This window comes from Oryza sativa, chromosome 7 (genome assembly GCF_034140825.1).
Source record: "Oryza sativa Japonica Group chromosome 7, ASM3414082v1".
Lineage (NCBI taxonomy): Eukaryota > Viridiplantae > Streptophyta > Magnoliopsida > Poales > Poaceae > Oryza > Oryza sativa.
The window spans coordinates 3,660,307-3,678,493 of record NC_089041.1 but is presented as its reverse complement, the minus strand read 5'-3'; the positions used below and the strand labels follow the sequence as shown (position 1 = coordinate 3,678,493).

General features: G+C 40.3%; 3 protein-coding genes across 4 annotated transcripts; 1 reads left to right on the top strand and 2 right to left on the bottom strand.

Moving 5' to 3' along the window:
- Nucleotides 1-133: 133 nt before the first annotated feature.
- Nucleotides 134-2,087, bottom strand: LOC4342492 (uncharacterized). The gene is made up of 4 exons (XM_015791050.3): nucleotides 1,856-2,087; nucleotides 1,373-1,499; nucleotides 826-997; nucleotides 134-506 (listed from the first exon to the last, which is right to left on the bottom strand). Exons 2-4 carry the CDS (start codon nucleotides 1,496-1,498, stop codon nucleotides 457-459), a joined length of 348 nt encoding a protein of 115 aa, XP_015646536.1. The 5' UTR covers nucleotide 1,499; nucleotides 1,856-2,087; the 3' UTR covers nucleotides 134-456.
- Nucleotides 2,088-3,873: 1,786 nt separating this feature from the next.
- LOC4342491 (BTB/POZ and MATH domain-containing protein 4) lies at nucleotides 3,874-7,519 on the top strand. 2 transcript variants are annotated; one of them, XM_015791048.3, is made up of 4 exons: nucleotides 3,874-4,441; nucleotides 5,439-5,811; nucleotides 5,902-6,175; nucleotides 6,959-7,323. In XM_015791048.3, the coding sequence occupies exons 1-4, from the start codon at nucleotides 3,999-4,001 to the stop codon at nucleotides 6,982-6,984; spliced, it is 1,116 nt and encodes a 371-aa protein (XP_015646534.1). In that variant the 5' UTR covers nucleotides 3,874-3,998; the 3' UTR covers nucleotides 6,985-7,323. The 2 variants fall into 2 exon arrangements, with proteins under 2 accessions (XP_015646534.1, NP_001408921.1); NM_001421992.1 differs by having other exon boundaries at nucleotides 3,902-4,441; nucleotides 6,979-7,519.
- Nucleotides 7,520-7,525: 6 nt separating this feature from the next.
- LOC4342490 (glutamine-dependent NAD(+) synthetase) lies at nucleotides 7,526-17,628 on the bottom strand. The gene is made up of 13 exons (NM_001421989.1): nucleotides 17,254-17,628; nucleotides 16,500-16,805; nucleotides 15,636-15,859; nucleotides 14,632-14,735; nucleotides 13,795-13,929; nucleotides 12,752-12,920; nucleotides 12,248-12,383; nucleotides 11,119-11,257; nucleotides 9,794-9,970; nucleotides 9,416-9,583; nucleotides 8,999-9,094; nucleotides 8,112-8,240; nucleotides 7,526-8,018 (listed from the first exon to the last, which is right to left on the bottom strand). The coding sequence occupies exons 1-13, from the start codon at nucleotides 17,445-17,447 to the stop codon at nucleotides 7,788-7,790; spliced, it is 2,208 nt and encodes a 735-aa protein (NP_001408918.1). The 5' UTR covers nucleotides 17,448-17,628; the 3' UTR covers nucleotides 7,526-7,787.
- Nucleotides 17,629-18,187: the final 559 nt, after the last annotated feature.

Sequence of the window (18,187 nt, the reverse complement as noted above, 5' to 3'; positions counted from 1 at the left end):
CAACAATAAACGTGTCTAAGTGAGCGTAGCTTAACTGATTAGGTTTCTTGTGGTGCAACCAGGTTCAAGTCCCAAATTTAACACGGATGCTCGTATTTACAAGTAATTTTTTTAGTGGTAGACGACATACCCGTCGACAACAAGATCCATTTTCACAATGCTTATTATCAGCAGGTTATGGTCTTTGCAGTTTGCACTGAACTATCTCAGACCCACCATGGATCATCCGAGCATCATTTGGTACATTACATGCTGTACAAGTCACAGCAAGAAAACCCTGTAAGTTCCATCTTGTCCCCCAGTGTTCTAGTGGAGTAATTTCCTGCCAACCTCAGTCTACTTCCCTACAAGCTAAAGTGTCACTGATCACGCTGTCCAAGAAACAACATGGAAAAAAACTCGTTGTTCTGTGTGTCTAATCTTTGTTCTTTCTCTCTAAACCAAGACAGGCCGCTCTTACAGGCCCTCAATCTCGAGTGCCTTGCGCACTATCCAAACCACCCTCTCTGCAACACAACAGTAATAAAGCCTAAGTGACAAAAAGGAAACAGCAGCAAACTAAAATAACATACTTCTGCGCTGTTTTGTTTTTGTTTATTTCAATTTAAATCATAAATTAAGCTACCACTTACAGTTATTAATGGTGTGTTTAAGCTATAGCTAGAGGAAAAACTCCAAATAATGAACAAAAGTGCCCCTAAAATAATCTTATAGGCATTGTTAATTTCATTCTAACAATTGCATTAATAGCAGTAAATCTAGCTACAGCTTAACTGATAGTGTAAGCCTCTATTAAAAACAAATTCGACAAGAAAACGAACTAACCTCTCTCCAAGCGTCGTGCATCCTGGATAGCCACTGCAGCATACACAGGTAGGATGACAGCTGCAAATAGAAGGGGCAGTAACGACAGGCTATCAAGCCAGGTCTTGGAATAGGCAGCCATAACATAGCCAATAAAAAGCGCAAGCAACCCTCCAGCGAAGACAATGGTACGCTGCAAAACAAGAGAAGCACACCAAAAAAGGAAGGGAATCATATATCCATGGGAAGTACAAAGATTACATTGCATTATCAGAATTAGTCATTAACTGACGACTCCTTCTCATTTCGATTTTCATACGGAGTCTATTAGACTCAAAACTCAATCACACAAATTATTTCATTATGTCAACTCAGAAAGGGTATCTTTTTTAAGCAGTCTTAGTTCCCAACTTAACCAAAGACAAAAGGTATCACATGTTACTAACTTACTATATCTAACAGTTTTGCATTTCGTTAACTATATCATGTATTTTGTATTTATATGATTTTGTTTATCACAAGTAAAAACTTGCCCATTTTTAAATGCAAACACAAGAATGAAACTCACCATGCAGAAGTAAAAAACCCAGTTCCTAGTGATCGCGACAACCGCCTCTGCCGCTGCGGTCGCCGGTGTAAAAAAAGCTGCTATCTCCATGGGGCTCCGCCTCCTCCTAACCCCTCCAGCTTCCATGCTGATAAGGTGTTTGGTTTAGAGCAGGGAAAGCATCAACAAGAAAAAACAACACTATCCACCAGCTAACAAGTGTTTACACATGCAAAAGCAAGGAATCATATAGCAAAGATAAAGGATAATGTCAGGGAGGTGAGGCATCGGACTTGTTCAGTCAAACAAAATGCTCATGGTCACTAGTGCTTAAATCTGGAAGTTCACACTCCTAAAGACAGTTTCGGTTGTGAAAAGTTTCCGTTTTTCTCATTGCATAATAGTAACCAGCCAAGCAATCAACTAGACAGTCATTACCACACAAATGAACCAGATTTGAAGTCAAATGTGTGGGGGAAATTTTAGGGCTTGGGAAAATAATACCTTCGGTCGTGGTTACCCGCCGTGCGCCGCCCTCTCAGACTCCTTCAGCCGCAGCCCTCCGCCGCGCCGCCGGCCGTCGGGTTTTGGGAGGAGTGGGGGAAGACACAGGGAGGGAGGGAGGGAGGGCGCCGCCTCCGCCTCCGCCTCCGACGTGCGCCGCCGACCCCGACGACGACGTGCGACTTCCCTCCCGCCGCCTCTCCTTCCTTTCTCCTGCTTCGAGGGGTAGGGCGGAATGGGGTAATGGGGTTGGGAGTTGGGACGGAAGGGGTAGGGCGGTGGCAATTTACCCGTAATTTGGACGAAACTTAATGGGTAGCGGTGTCATCATGTCATCCGGTTCAATTCACTCTAGTTCAATTTTTAGTTGGATTTTCCCAAACCGCCGGGGCGGGATCACCGCGCCCTGACGATAAGCACGAAACCCTGTAAAAATTATCAAAATTTTAAATTATATTTTAACTTTATTTGAATTTAAGGAGGTTACCGTGGTTTTTCTTTTACTATACCCCGTGGTAAGGGCGGTTACCGGCGGTTTTGCAAACCCTGGTTGGATCCTTTTGGGCGGAGGTGTCGTATTCTCTACCAGTGTCTTCTCCCTCCTAATCATGAGTTCACGACATCCGGCGGCAGGCAGATGAGGCTAAGATTTATAAAAAGAACATCTAGTTTGATCGTCGATTTTTGAGATTTTGGAAAGATGAGTGCTCTAGCTTCTGTTTTCTAGTTTATTTTCTGGATTCTAGAATTACAGTTTCTCATAATCTAAACGAAAAGTTTAACTGTTTGGAGGAGCTTCTGATTCTGCGGCTGCTAGAAACTCCCTAAACAAGGCTACACAATGTTGGTAACTACGACATAAGGTATTATTACTGACTTTAATTTTGTTAATTTATGTGGGAACTTCATTGAAAAAATTGAAACGGAACTATAGTAATAAAAATATAAACTAGAGAGATGGAACGTGGTCTATATCGCTCCACAGTTTCACTCAAGAGATGGCTCTTGTAGTTAGTTGTAGGAGTTAGAGTCTTATCAAACCAAACATGCCCTAATCGTGTGGTTGTGCTCTAGCTCTAATAAAAGGTGGATATAGGAGCTAGAGCTCTGAAAAAACCGTTAGTTTCCCACGACACCTTGTTGAGTTTATCTACTAACATATGCTAACACAGGATAGGGATCGTCGTGTAATAACTTGTCCTCCAGAACCGCACAACACGACGCATCCGACGAGCGGGTCCGCTTACACATATCACCCGAAAAGCGAGGTGATATGTGTAAGTTGGCCCGCCTGTTGGATAGGTGAGGCTACAAGATTAGAAATCTAAGTGGGCCTTTGTAGAAAAGTGGTTCCTTAATAAGAGAAGCTTACCAAAGTCATCGATGCAAATTTCTCTGCAACAACGAGCACCACATGTGGCTCACCACAAGGTCGTCAGTACTGCAAAGGAGCTCGTTGGACAAGACGAGCGCATAAGCTCATCACCATCGTCCTTGATTGCATAGTGCTCATGCCCCACGGAGAGAGCTGACATCGACAATGACGCGAGGCATCTAGTGGAATAAAAGCATATGAGAGAGAACAACGAGGAGGGTGGAGAAATATCCACTAAATACGTATGTCTTTTCAAAATTTGGCATCCAATCCACGTATCTTTCAAATTTTGCTATGGGGATGCGAATTACTAAGTTCCATATCACTCCGTTCGTTATCCATCATCGTAGTCCATCTCGTCTCACTATATGTCTGCCTATATAATACATATGAGTAAACACCATTGTCAGATGACTAGAATAGCATAAACTAAAAATTCGTATATCTGCTGACATGGATTAGATAGCAAATTCCGAAGGACATGCACATTTATACATATCCGGTGCCAAAACAGTGAAATTTCACGGGAAGAGCGTTCAATCCAACGGCTCAAATCAGCCACCAACTCCCCCTGAACCACCATCGCTAGTCGCTACAGTGAATTATTGTCTGTATTTCTTTCAGTAGTTGTATATTCCATTTTGGCAACGCCATCGCCACGTCGCCTCGCCACCCGAAGCATCGAACCCGAAACGCTCACCCCAAAATTCCCCATTCCCCAAGCCCTAACCCTAGCTTTGATCCGACCACCGCTTCCCCTCCCCTCCCATGGACGACGACGCCGGCGACGCCTCGCCGCCGCCGGCCGCCGCGGGGGTTGGCGCCACCGCCGCCCAGTCGCGGGACATGGCGGCGTCGCCGACCAGCTCCCGCTCCGTGACGGAGACGGTGAACGGCTCCCACCGCTTCGTGATCCAGGGCTACTCGCTCGCCAAGGGGATGGGCGTCGGGAAGCACATCGCCAGCGAGACCTTCTCCGTCGGCGGCTACCAGTGGGCGGTCTACTTCTACCCCGACGGGAAGAACCCCGAGGACAACTCCGCCTACGTCTCCGTCTTCATCGCCCTCGCCTCCGAGGGCACCGACGTCCGCGCCCTCTTCGAGCTCACGCTGCTCGACCAGAGCGGCAAGGGCAAGCACAAGGTCCACTCCCACTTCGACCGCTCCCTCGAGTCCGGCCCATACACCCTCAAGTACCGCGGCTCCATGTGGTAAGCAAATCTTCTGCCTCGATTTGGATTCGGTCGTGAGGTTGGTGAGTTGCGTTTTATCCATTCGAATGTCTAGTTTGGATCGGTTAGTGCTGAATTGCGGATCGATGTTGGTAGCCAATGTGCTATGTGTGATTCAGTTGTGATTGTCCTGCAATGGCGATTTGAGTATTGGCATTATAGTTTTCATGAGATTATTGAGGTTCATTCATGTGAATACCATCATATCATATATAATACTTGGCATTTGCAGCTTTACATTTTTAGCAGCTCAGAATACCAATATATGTTTCTACAATTATTTGAGTTGGGAGGTGTTAGTGCCCTTGCAATAGTTTGTTGTATGCCATACAGCTTATATAGTCACTTTTTTAGCGGAGTTGATGCAACCATCAGAACTGCATAATAGAATTTATAGCCCTTGTGTTTCAGAAGAAGGAATCTTAAACCTTGTCTTGAAACTGTCACCTTCTTATGCTTTATATTCATTGGTTAGGATAAGTTTCCTTCTTCTATTGGACTGGCCAGTAGCCACCCCTAAAAATATTTCATACTGCCAACATGCAATTTGTGATTTGGTTTTGCCGAATTCATGCAACCACTGTGTTGTTTGATTTACCTGGCTTTCATGCTTTGGGATTGCTTCATTGGAACATTATGCATTAGCTACTGTCAAGGGATTTTGGAATGGTTTTAAACTTTTAATGCAATCTGTTGTCAGCGATTTTTTTTGAACTGTTTTGTTAGTTTAGATGCGTACCAATAGCTTATTGTTGTTTCAGATTCGTACATTTGAATCTAACTGAAGTGACAGATACCATTTTACTGAAATACGGAAGGTGAGACTCCTATTCTGTACTGGTATGTTAGATATAAATGGCAAAGACTTCTATCTGACAATCGATATGCTTAATGAGTGTCCATTCTTGTGTTTTGAAATATACAGTTAACTATCTTATCAGTTTCTGATAATCAATTTTATTCTCCTTTCTTTCAGGGGTTACAAAAGGTTCTTTCGGCGAACCGCTCTTGAGACGTCGGACTTTTTGAAAGATGATTGCTTGAAGATAAATTGCACTGTGGGTGTTGTGGTGTCGACTATTGATTACTCCAGACCACACTCTATCCTGGTTCCAGACTCTGATATAGGCTATCATTTTGGTACGCTTTTGGACAATCATGAAGGGGTCGATGTTGTTCTTAGTGTGGGAGGAGAGAGATTTCATGCACATAAGTTGGTGTTGGCTGCACGATCTACTGTATTTAGATCAAAATTTTTCGATGATGAGGATGGGGAGAAGAATGAGCCTGGTGAGAATGATGATGTACAAGAGATTGTTATTGATGATATGGAACCAAAGGTTTTCAAGGTTTGTTCCAGCTTCTTATTTTGAATTTATTTTATCCTTGTAGCTTTAGAAGTTCAGAATAAGCACTTACTAATGCGAATTTCTTTGCAGGCAATGCTTCATTTTATCTACAGAGATACACTTGTTGATGATAACGAGTTGGGTGGGTCAAGCTCTGAGGGCTCTATCTTCGATACATTGGCAGCGAAGTTGTTGGCTGCAGCAGACAAGTATGACTTAGCAAGGCTAAGATTGCTATGTGAATCTTACTTGTGCAAAGCCATTTCTGTGGCTACAGTTGCAAGTACTCTAGCATTGGCTGATCGACACCATGCTATGGAGCTTAAAGCTGTTTGCCTAAAGTTTGCTGCAGAAAACCTTTCAGGTGTGTACCTTACATTCACATCAATTCTGGTTTGCATTCATTGCGTCCTATGGGCCCAATTTTGGCCCTATTTTATGTCAATCAAAATGCTTCAGCATGGAGCTGTGAATCTGCAAAATATCTTGATTTGGTTCAATAAATAAATTTTAGCCCTGTGTGCCCAGTGTGTTCATTTGTTTGGTCATGTTGCCATGGGAAAAGTTCCTTGTACTCATCATTAAAACTTAACAATTGTTCGTTGTAGACGCATCCATGCTTTCAGTATCTGAACCAATAACAAATTCTTTAGACCAGCACAGTTTCATGTTGTCAGGTTTGATTTTTTTTCTTCGGCAGCTTACAGCATGTTAAAAATGTGCACTGGCTGCAAATTTCTTTTAAAGCTCTCAAAAATTAAATGGGAAGTAGCATGTGCATACTTCTGGTATCTTGTTGCATTTGTTCTATTGGTGATACAGAACAGAATACCTGAAACGTGTTAAGGAAGAAGCGATTATAAAACTATTTATGTTCTTAAACTGGACTGGTACAGCTTGCTAGATAAATAGTGGTTAAGTTTGCAAGTGGAGAATAATATTATGAGATGAGCGGCATTTACTTTTTGGTCAGAATTTTAGCTCTGTTAAAATTCCATTAACATATACAATTTAATTATTTCAGTAATTTCATATTTTAACCATTGTGCCTGGAAAATTATTGCTTCCACGTGTCATCGATTGAAATCTTTACCTTTTGGTTGCTTTCTGGATGCAATTATGTTTATACGGTTTCATAACATTCCAGATACCCTTATGTCTCTGCAGCTGTAATCCGGACCGAAGGATTCGATTACCTCAAGGACAACTGCCCATCACTTCAATCCGAGATACTGAGAACTCTCGCCGGCTGCGAAGAGGAGTGCAGCAGCGGCGGCAAGAGCCAGAGCGTGTGGGGTCAGCTCTCGGATGGTGGTGACACGAGTGGCCGTAGGGTTAGGCCAAGAACCTAAAAGACCCACCACATAACACTGACCTTGTTTAGCGAGCACCTGTGTAAATGGCGACATCAATATCATCTGTATGTGACAAAGATGAGATCTGATAGTTGACTTGGACTTCATCTCATCACGCTCTTTTTGCATCGTAATTGCTATGCTGTTTATAAGTTTAGCTGATTGTATTTGATCCTGTGACCCGTTGCTGCTGTGCGGACGCTTCCATAAACTCACTACAAAATGGTGATTTTTTGGGACTTGTTCGAATCAGCTTTCTTCTGCTAGTAACAGATTTGTTTTAGCTCTCTTTAGTTTCGACTTGGATTTATTTGATCGAATTGGATGGTTATGCTCAGAAGGTAAAAACTTGCAAAGGATTTTTGTTCTTAACCAAAGGGTCTTGGTTTAGAAATTTTGATATCTTAGCATACTCACGCCTGTGTGGCTGTGTGTGGTTTATGGACGCTTCCTGTTTGATTAGTTATGGACACTTACATTGGTTGGATGAGACAACCTCAATCCCCGTCCACACACAGGGATTTTATCAAAAAAAAAAAGAAATTATTGAATAAAAGTGTGAATTAGAGAAACTTCGATGTGACTTGAGAAAACCAAACATCCTGCAAAGCGGTTGCTTTCTCACGATCCAGCACTTGGATTGGCAGATCCCACGGCGACGACACCCATTCCGCCTCCTTCCGCGGATCTAACGCCCTTGCGTCTTCTCAGCTCCCCTTCTGTAGAGTTCACCCATTTGCCATCTTTATCCATGTCTTGCACAAGCTCATCGATCTTCCGGAATTGATAAGGCCATCTTGCGTTGTACAGAAATTGCCGAAGATCGAACCGGTTATCCTCGGGCGAATAGCTCTACAGAAATTGTCCAACGGCCCAGGTTACAGCAGTGAAGAAAAGATCAGATGTTCATACGCATATGCACTGAAAAAGGGAAAAATGCAGTACCTCCGCATGATAGGATGGTGTCAGGACAGTCATCTTATGCCGGTTTATCGCGTAGTACTTGAAGAAGTGCTTCACTTTGTCAGCCACTTCGGAGGGGGATAGTGTCCCACACCACCTGTGGCACAGGTTCTGCGGCAATATATGTTAGCATTGTAGTTTATGCGCCAAACTCTGCTGAAATTTTATGTTTTGCGTTGATCATAATAGAATCTGATGATTTAAAGATCCATTTCAAATTTACCCTGTTAGATCCTACATTTTTCAGATGTATATTTCATTAGCAAGGCAATGCTCTACACCAAAACAGCATTATAAACAAATACGACTGAACAAGTTTGAGTTAAAGCATGTCTAATGTATTTATTATTGCATAGGTTGATTTTTTATGATTATTTAAAGTACTACTACTATTGTTTTTAAGATAAGTAGCAGGCAGCAGCATTTTTTTCCAACCTTCTCTATCATCCATCGCTCATCCTACAAGTGAGGTGAACTGTAGCCAACCCTTTAACTTACTGTTTACTTCAGTCCATTTTATATTACAGTTGTTCTTCTATACTTAAATATAACAACAGCAGAATATGTAAAAAGCTCCAGAAAAAGAAATCCCATAAAAAGGAAAATCCTCAACAAAGCAGACTTACTCCTTATAGTAATTACTGAAAATGCCATCTCGTTTGGAACAGTAAAACTACCCTTTGGTCAAATATGCATATAATCAAAACAGCATGACTCGGTTAGAGAGATGCATGAGAACGCTAGAGCTCTAGGTGAGAGTTCAAGGGAAAAATAAACTAAAGAATACACAAAGATTAAAGTTTGCTGTGATAGGAAATATCCTCTTCTGATTAAGCTATCAAAAGCATATCAAATTCATAGAGACCAACCTGAAACATTGAAACAGGACCACAACGGAAAATTTTCCTTAACCTTCCATATATTGACAACTCCTCGTATGTCATTCCCATGTCCACCTCATCCAACTAATTAAGCACAAATAATGTCATATGAGAACAAGACTAAAACAAGATGAGCATTCTGATAAAAAATGATAAAATTCTGCAGTAGCCAACTAAGCTATTTCATGCAGAACTGAATTTAATGAATAATCTATAATTGGAATGATCAGTTGCAACAGATAAACATATGTAGTTCTGGTTTTTAGGCCATAATTGTTTCTAGCTTTAACATTAAATTCAAGCCTTTTGCTGTTTTGCAATATGTGATAGAGCTCATGATTAGACAAACCATGTTGTAATTTTGAACTGGAAATTAGAGATCAAATTTCCAGGATATGTAATTACCTGATTATAGTCCGCACGGATCGGCTCAAGCTCTGCAGTAGGTGGCGCCGCTTCAACCTCAGCAAGGGAAGAATAGTGAAGATGAACTGCTGCCCATCGCAGGAAAGCCCGGAGGTCCTGCTTACTTACACTTCCAATGGGATTTATATCTGCCGAGCTGCAGTCATACTTCATAGAAGAAAAATATAGTTATTTATCATTTCCAGTTAGTTCCAGATATGATGTACAAAATTTACGGATTCAGAATTAAGAATTCATTAAGGAAATGCTATATACGTGGTTCCTCTTATCTTTACTTACAAAAACCAGGCAAACTGGCCAAGGCATTACATCTAAAAGTTAGAACATCTGGGTTGCACTAGTATTTGAGCAACTTACTTTCGTCAAATAACCACGCAATCCTTCATCCACATTTGAACTTCCCAGAACAAGATAGAACCCGGATTTGTTATGAACCCATGGCATAAGTGACGCCATCATAAAGGCTAGTACCATCCTGATTCGAGCTTGAATATTTTGCAATCCCAGATTCTCAGTATTGGAACCCCCATCAACCTGAATTATTTTAGCATAAATAGTAGTCAACAAAATGTAATAAGAATGAAATGATAAGACATAAGGGAGTCACCGCTCATGCTAACTTCCATGTTTGCAATCTGATTTTCAGATGATGTCAGATAAACCATTGCAGTCACAATTGTTCGTTAGAACTTAAACCAAGACAATAATATTAAGTTTTGTCCTCGACAAGTGTATAAATAATAACATATTACAGTTTATCCAAAGAGCATTGTCAACAAGGTGTCAAGGTGTGACAGGCGTCAAGGTGATCAGTTAGCAAGCTTGTGTAGCAGATCACCTTTGCCTTGAGACCAGATTAAAACAAATAATAGAACCTGATGGTGCATCAACCAACTTTTGGGGTGGCAGATCACTACCAGATCGTGCTACATATCCAGGTCACCAGGCTCTGTAGCAAGACCTTTGGTAGTGAGCTCAGACCATCACTGCTGGATTTGACTACATGTGGCAGCCACTTTCACCAATACTGCTAACCATGGCCACAGTCCACTTAACTCCTTCAGCAATGGCTGGTACTCAGCTCCTACCACTAGCTCACTGCTGTATGGGTGCGGTGAGTTGGCCATGTGGACTTATTGGGCATCATGGGTTATGAGGACCCTTGCCATTCATTGGCAATTTAACTATCCGATAACCTCTTTTATGAGCTATACAGTAAAAAAGTACTTCGTATATATCATTGCAATAATGCCAACACATCAATGCTTTACTGATTAAGGATTGTCCTTTCATATTTCAAACTAAAACATCATACTTCATTGCCACGTTCCATGTTTAACTATTTACGCTATTTGCATTCCACTTTAGCCCACAATAAATTAAAGACAGTGGTCTAACTGAACTACACAGTAGAACAATGCATGCACTTTCTTGGTCTCAGTGTTTATGCAATTACTGGTAGATTTCTTCCAGACCAGTCTTCATTGCCCTGGATCATATTTTTACTACACATGGGAATATTTTGCATCTCATTGTTGTTGGATAAACGTGTCTTTATAGCCTTTGCAGAAAAAAAAACACTTCCAAAAGGATAAAAACAGCAAGTCCGCACATGTCAACTCAACTCCTAGAATGCAGTCATGCAATTTATGTAGGAAATTAGAGTAGCATATCACAAATACCTTGTACCGTGGGCGTTTCCCAGTCAATCTTTCAAACAAAGAAAGCAATGCAGATACTATACTATCAATTGGTACATCCAAGTGGAATGAACCGATCTCTTCAGCAAGCATTTTCGCTCGTGATCGAGTACCTTCAGAACTGTGACAAAAAAGTAGAACAGTATGCTAGATGAATAAAAAGTTACTGTTATAGCATATATAGATAAATTTACATACGAAATCGAGAAATAGTCCATGCATCATTGACATAGATTGATCATCAGCATGTGTAGCCAATTTCCTCTAGTCTAAGACCCTTTTGTCGTACTCGCTTATGAGAATTTGGATCATCTATGCAAACTTCAGAAACAATAATATGCAATACATGTCAGAAATGTTATTTTCAGTTATATTAGAAAAAATATAAATGATACAGGAAAATAGGGTTTGTTAGTGTCAATACTGGTTTTATCATATTATTTACTAGTATGTTCTTTCAAAGGTGTTTTGAGTTGCTTATTGCTAGAATCTAGCATTGTCTTATAATCTGGTACTCCCTCTGTCCCATAGTATAAGGGATTTTGGATGGATGTGACACATCTTGGTATAATGAATCTGGACATACCGTATGTCCAGATTCATTATACTAGGATGTGTCACATCCATCCAAAATCCCTTATATTATGGGACGGAGGGAGTATTATCATGCAAGATCACGAATTCATAAGTATCCAATGCAATCCAGTCCAGACTTGCCTAGTATTTGGTAAAAACCGTGCCTATTATTTGGTAAACTAGTGTGTGTATAGCTCCTTATTCGATATGGCAAATTGTTGGATTATATTATTCTGTTGACAAAAATGGCGGTTAGACAATAGTTGCTGAACTTTTATCGGGTCGTCAACCTAGAATATTCTGAATTCCATCAGAAGCTACAATGATCCATTATGGGCACACGTGAGCGCGCGCGCGCGCACACACACACACAGAGATTATTATTTGTGTGTATAATAAATCTATGAATAATGAGGCGATACAGTATGCTAACCATTATCAAGGCAATTAATTCACATGAAATATTATTTCATTTTCAATGCATATCAAACAACAAGAACATACATAAAATATATGATCTTAGAATAAAACCCACCTATTTTCAGTCCCCATGTAAACAGTGTAAAATAAACGTTTTGCGAGCTCTCTGCTATCTTTAGGGAACTCTCCATCCTTGTACTGGCCAATCCGCATAGCATCTGCCTTAACTTGCTCATCTCCATTCTCTATATCTGCATATTATGGGGACTGAATAGTCATCAATTTCGAAACAGGCACGTCAGTTATAAATTCTGATGTTACAGAAACAATTTCACAAAAAAGAAAAGCGTACAACCATAACTGATCAACTGGCAAAAATGATCTAATGGTAAATGGGCAACAGTACAGAAAGGATAAAGCTTCTTGTTACATGAATGGCCCACTCACACTTTGGCACTAAATTTACAGCATCACTTATCTCATCCATCCAGTAGTTCTCTGCCCCATTTTACTATTCTGTTCTTATTATGCTAGTCAACATGATTTGACTACGTTTTGAAGGCATTTCATCAAAATCTTTTGCTAAAAAGAAAGAGGAAGAAAGACAATTTGGACTGACCTTTTACGACAAGCTGGCACATGCAACCAACTATTGCTGCAACAGATGAACTATCCGCACCACCAGACAGTGGCAGCAAAAATCCTGATGCTCGACTTCTCCGCAGATAATCCCATAACCAACAACTAGGTCCAAATGCAATCTCCTCTTCAGGACGATGATACATAACCTACCAAAGATAGATGCGGCAGAAAGATGTCATACAACCTTTTCATCTGCACAGTGGTCACCACCTATCCTCTACACTTTGAGGCTGTAAATACTATAAAAAGACAAATGGAGTATTTTGAGTGCATTAACAATGACACAGCAGGGATTCATGTGATAATTTGCTCAGGATAGAAAAAAACTGTATTTAAGTAACTTCAAGTTCAGTGATATTATAATAGCAATTGTATTTGCAGGCCTACTTTCAGAGACAACCGCAAGAAGATCAGAAAAGAAAAAGAGGAACTCTCACTACACTAACAATCTAAATAACTAATCTGTGGCAGGGTCTAAATGGGTCTAGTGGTACATCTCAATTAGTCAAATTCATATAATCCATTCATTTTAGCCTTCTGCACCAATTACCAAGACCAGTGCACTATGCTGAGTTCTTACATCCTAAATATTGCTTATTTTGCAGTCTAAAACTATAGTCCATGTACACAAAATTAACTCCACAGTAAATGGCACCTCTCCCAGCACCAACCTAGAATACCTAAAGCGGCATCTAGCAGAGAACAAAGCCCATAAAACTACGTCTAAAAAAGAATGGAGGGAGAAATTTGACAGGAAGTCTGTTAAAATCAGCCATGAAATAAAGGAAATTTAATAAATAGCAATATATTAGACAATACATATGTTGCACGATAGTTTATGAAAATGAATTAGCTGAACCCACATGGAACTAGTTTTCAAATTGCATAATATGCTAAACAATTATATGATGCTTAATATTGTTATTCCCAATAATTGATGCTTGAGGACATCTTAAATCTCTTATATTTAAGAAATCATGTCAAGATAGAATCAAAATAGATATATAAACAGGAACTGACCTCAACAGGACCAGTTGGAACCATTCCACTCTGAAATGGCTTACAAAGCTTATATGGTACCTTAACAAAAGGTACTTTGGTTCGGTGACTTGCTTGCTCTCTAAAACTAGAAACAGATGCTCGATAACTTGATACCTGATGGTACAAAATAAATACTCAGTTTATGCAAGAATACAACCCATGAACTTACATCAAAGACTCAAAGCTGAATCAGCATTGTAAGAACCAGTAATTTTAAACTCATAGAGAATAGCAGAACACAGATTTATGACTTCAGAGAACTGCAAGTAGTCATCAAAACGGTGGAAGGACAAGAAGAATTTGTTAACATTAGATGAAGCAAAGAATGCAGCTATCACTGAATAAAACTCACTTATAATAATTCAATACTGCCCCGGGTTGATTTTTACAAGACGTATTTTGAATTCAAAACGCCTTTAGATTAAATTTTGATCATTGATTTCTCACTAAATGTATTCTTAATATCTATGAAACCAATATTTTCACTTCGAATACGATATTTATACACTTAAAGTACTAGTAATTTAACAAATTATTGGTCCAAATCTACAGATTTTGATATGCCTAAGAAAAATCAATGGAGGGACTAATAGTATTCTTTCCACACTGAGGCAAGAAAAGGAAACAAAAAACCGAGAAATTGTTTGTTTGTTTGTGTGAGCATAGCTCATTGGAAAGACGCATGTTACGAAGGGAGCTATTCCTTCACATGTTCATAAGTTATAACAGATAACCCTCCATTTTGTATATTTAAAAACTCATAATATACAGGAAATAGTAACGGCAATAATAGTATCTCAATGAGCTCGAACTTACTGCATCAAGATCTACCAGAGCATCCAATACTTCAACGTCTTTTAACGAGAATTGAGATCCCTGTGCAACAACGTCTCCATTGACAGCGATGCAGCAGCAACCATCTAGCAGGAACCATTAAAATAACTTTGAAGAAATGAATTAACCTTTAGACCTCTCAGATGAAGGCAACGAAAACATTAATGTAAAAAAATAGCACTATTGTTGACTCCTTAAAGGTTTGAAGGATAGATGGCATTCAGAAACTTTAGAAGACAAAATGTTAAACAGAAGTATTGTATCTTGGGTAGACAGTTTTAGGATAATTCAATGTAGAACTTTAAACATTCCAGTTCCAATATATACTATTCGAAGTACGGTCCATACAGAAAATCAACTACAATCACCAATTTAGTGCTGTCCCTCTGGGGTTCAAATGCTGAAAGACAAGTAAACTAGCATCTACTACTAGAAAGTGCATCCTCCTCCCACAGTTTTCATGCACTAGCCGCCTCCAACAAATGAGCAGAGGAAGAAGGTGTTTAGGTCAACAGAAAAAAAATCCATGCTATCTTACAATAGGTGACAATGGACACTTTCTGACACATGAAAATAATAACAAGAGTAGTTATGGATGCAGGGCAGCCCATGCGGCAGATTGGGTTAGAAATAAGCCACTTAAGACGGGAGATCATCTAGTTAGGAAAGAAGTGAGAATTGTTAATAGGGATTGAGATCCTATAGGTGTCAAGTCAGTCCTCCTGATATATAGAAGGATCCGATGTACCCCAATTATCAATCAAGCAATGATGAATTTCTAAAGAGGGTAAGCATCATATCCCCTGATCTTTACTCTTATTCTAACCCAATCGATAACAAAGAGACCTGCATGTCCAACTGGAACTAGAAACAAGACCACATGCACTACGCAGCATTTAGTCTAAACAAGAAAAAAAAAAGCATATCATAGATCAGATAACGCTAAAACAATTTTTACAGCACAAAAAAATGGCATTTTGATATACCATAATAAAGGCGTCCACCATCACAACCCTGTTGATTAGCATACATGTAAACACCACCACATGCAAGGGTTGCATTTCTCATCGAATCAATCCTAAGACTGAGCTTCCTTAACTGATGATGGCTTCCACTTGCATTCACAAAAACCTCAACACCATTCAACGCTAGGTCAATGCGAGGGGCATTTGCAGTGAAGAGCTCTTCACAGGTTTCAGAAGCCAATGATCTAAAAACATATCAATTGAAATAAGAAGCTGTAACAGGATCACATAGTAACCAAATAATTTAGCAGTTGAGTTGATCAAGAGACAAATAGGTTTGTAGACAATGTATGAATTTACTGGTTAACACCATATTAGCAAAGAGAACATTTGAGCATGCTAATAACAGCATCACAGTTTAACTGTGTTCTGATACCATGTTAACCTAAGTGGAAGCCAACTCGATTGTTACTGCACAAGACCCGATGGCAGATATGGTGGGTACAAGTGACATGATAGTTTAACTGTGTGCTGATACCATGTTAACCTAAGTGGAAGCCAACTCGATTGTTACTGCACAAGACCCGATTGCAGATATGGAGGGTACAAGTGACATGACCCTAGACTATCACCACGGGACCACAAATATCTCTAGTGCACACATGCTAATACACTAGTACCTTTACCTCGGTTAAAAAGAGAGGTCTAAAATGCAACTCATTAAACCCTAATGGTTGCAACACCCATGCGATTATGTAGCAGATAGTGCGGGCACTTTGATCCCAATAAACAATAATTAGTAGACTATCTGGTATGTTAACCAGGCAATCGTCAAGCTGAAATCACATCTACATATAAAAGAATAATTCAAGTAGTAGTACTTACACATCAAGAAATTGAATAAAACCATAACCAAAAGGCACAGTATCCTGGGACGTAACCTCCGAGATATCAAGAGGGAGTTGAAAGTCAACAAGTGCATCTTTGAATGTCCAAGCAGAAAACCATCGAAATTCCCGATAGTTTCCATCATTTGCAAGAGATATCTTTGGCCTAATCATGACTATCTTGCTGTTTAAGCAGAACACCTGGCAGTTGTACCGTACACTCTTGAAAATAACCGGCATTCCTATGCTGCACAAGATGCCATCCGTATAGCCGCCAGACAAAATGTCCTTCAAGCACTCCCATCTGCAGATTAGTCAAGTACAGTGGTTAAGAGTTACTGGAACAGAATATAACAGTACATAGAGTGAGCATCCACACGAGCATACGAGAGAGATGCTAAGATCTGAGTAAAGAGTTCTACCCGGGTTTAGAATTGAGGGATGAAAACTAAACCAATCTAAAAAACAATAGGTGCTAACTAATCAACAACAATTAGTTAACTTCAATTGCAATTTCTGGACGCCGAAGCCAACTCAACCAAACTAAAGTGGAAATACACGTATTAATTTATATGACATTAATAGATTCTCATTCTCCATAGTTTCACTCCTCGTTACAGAACCAACCAACAGCATCCGCCACTAATAATCCACAAATTATAACAGGAGAACTCCTAAACCCTTAAGCATAGGCAGCTGTGACTGATGATGACGAAGATTCAGTTCAGAGAAAGGGGGGATAAATTAGTTACGCGTGGGCGGCGGTGTCCTGCTCGAGGAAGTGGTCCTCGCAGCCGTAGCCGGTGAGCTCGAGCTCGGGGCCGACGCGGACGGCGGCGCCGGCGGCCTTGGCGCGGGCGATGGACTCCTTGACGTTGCGGAGGTTGGTGTCGAAGTCCATCGCCCACTGGTTCAGGTTGCACGTGGCCACCCGTAGAAGCCTCATCTCGCTCCTCCCTCCTAGTCCCTCTCGGATCGGAGAGACTGAGACGGCTGGGGGGGTTCGGGAACGAGGAGAGCGGAGGAGGTCGTTCCCGCCGCCGGCGGGCGGCGGCGGCGCGTGCGAGGGAGGCGAGGCGAGGCGGCGGTGAAGGCAAAGGCGGTGTGCGAAAAAGATTTTTTATTTTGTTTATTTTTTGAGGTGAAGAGACGATGAACTCGAATGCGATGCCGTGGCTGCGGTGCGGCTCGTGCGGCTGGCCTGTTCCTGGTTCAGGTGGTGTTCGCAACTGAATGAGACGAGGATTATGGCTACGTTTGTTCTAAGAAAATTGAGGGGAAGAGTTACATCGTTTTTTTGTATGTTTTTCGTTCATAAGAAGATTGCTATAAAAGATGCTTTGAAAAATCATATAATTATTTTTTAAAGTTTAAAATAATTAATAATCGATTAATCATATGTTAATAACTTATCTCGTTTTACATATATTCTCAATATTCTCTTTTTTTTTCTCTTAAACATAGGCAAGTAAGATTGTGAAAAGGATTAAGAATGTGTAAAATGAGAAGATCATTAGTGAATGATTAATTAAGTTTTAATTATTAAAAATGTGAATATATATAAGTAACTTCTATATAATAAATTTCACATGAAATGTACTTATAGCAGTTTAAAAAGCATGCTAATGAAAGCCGGATTTCAGCCGGACGAGAAATCGCATTATAATTAGAAAAGAATAGATCCAG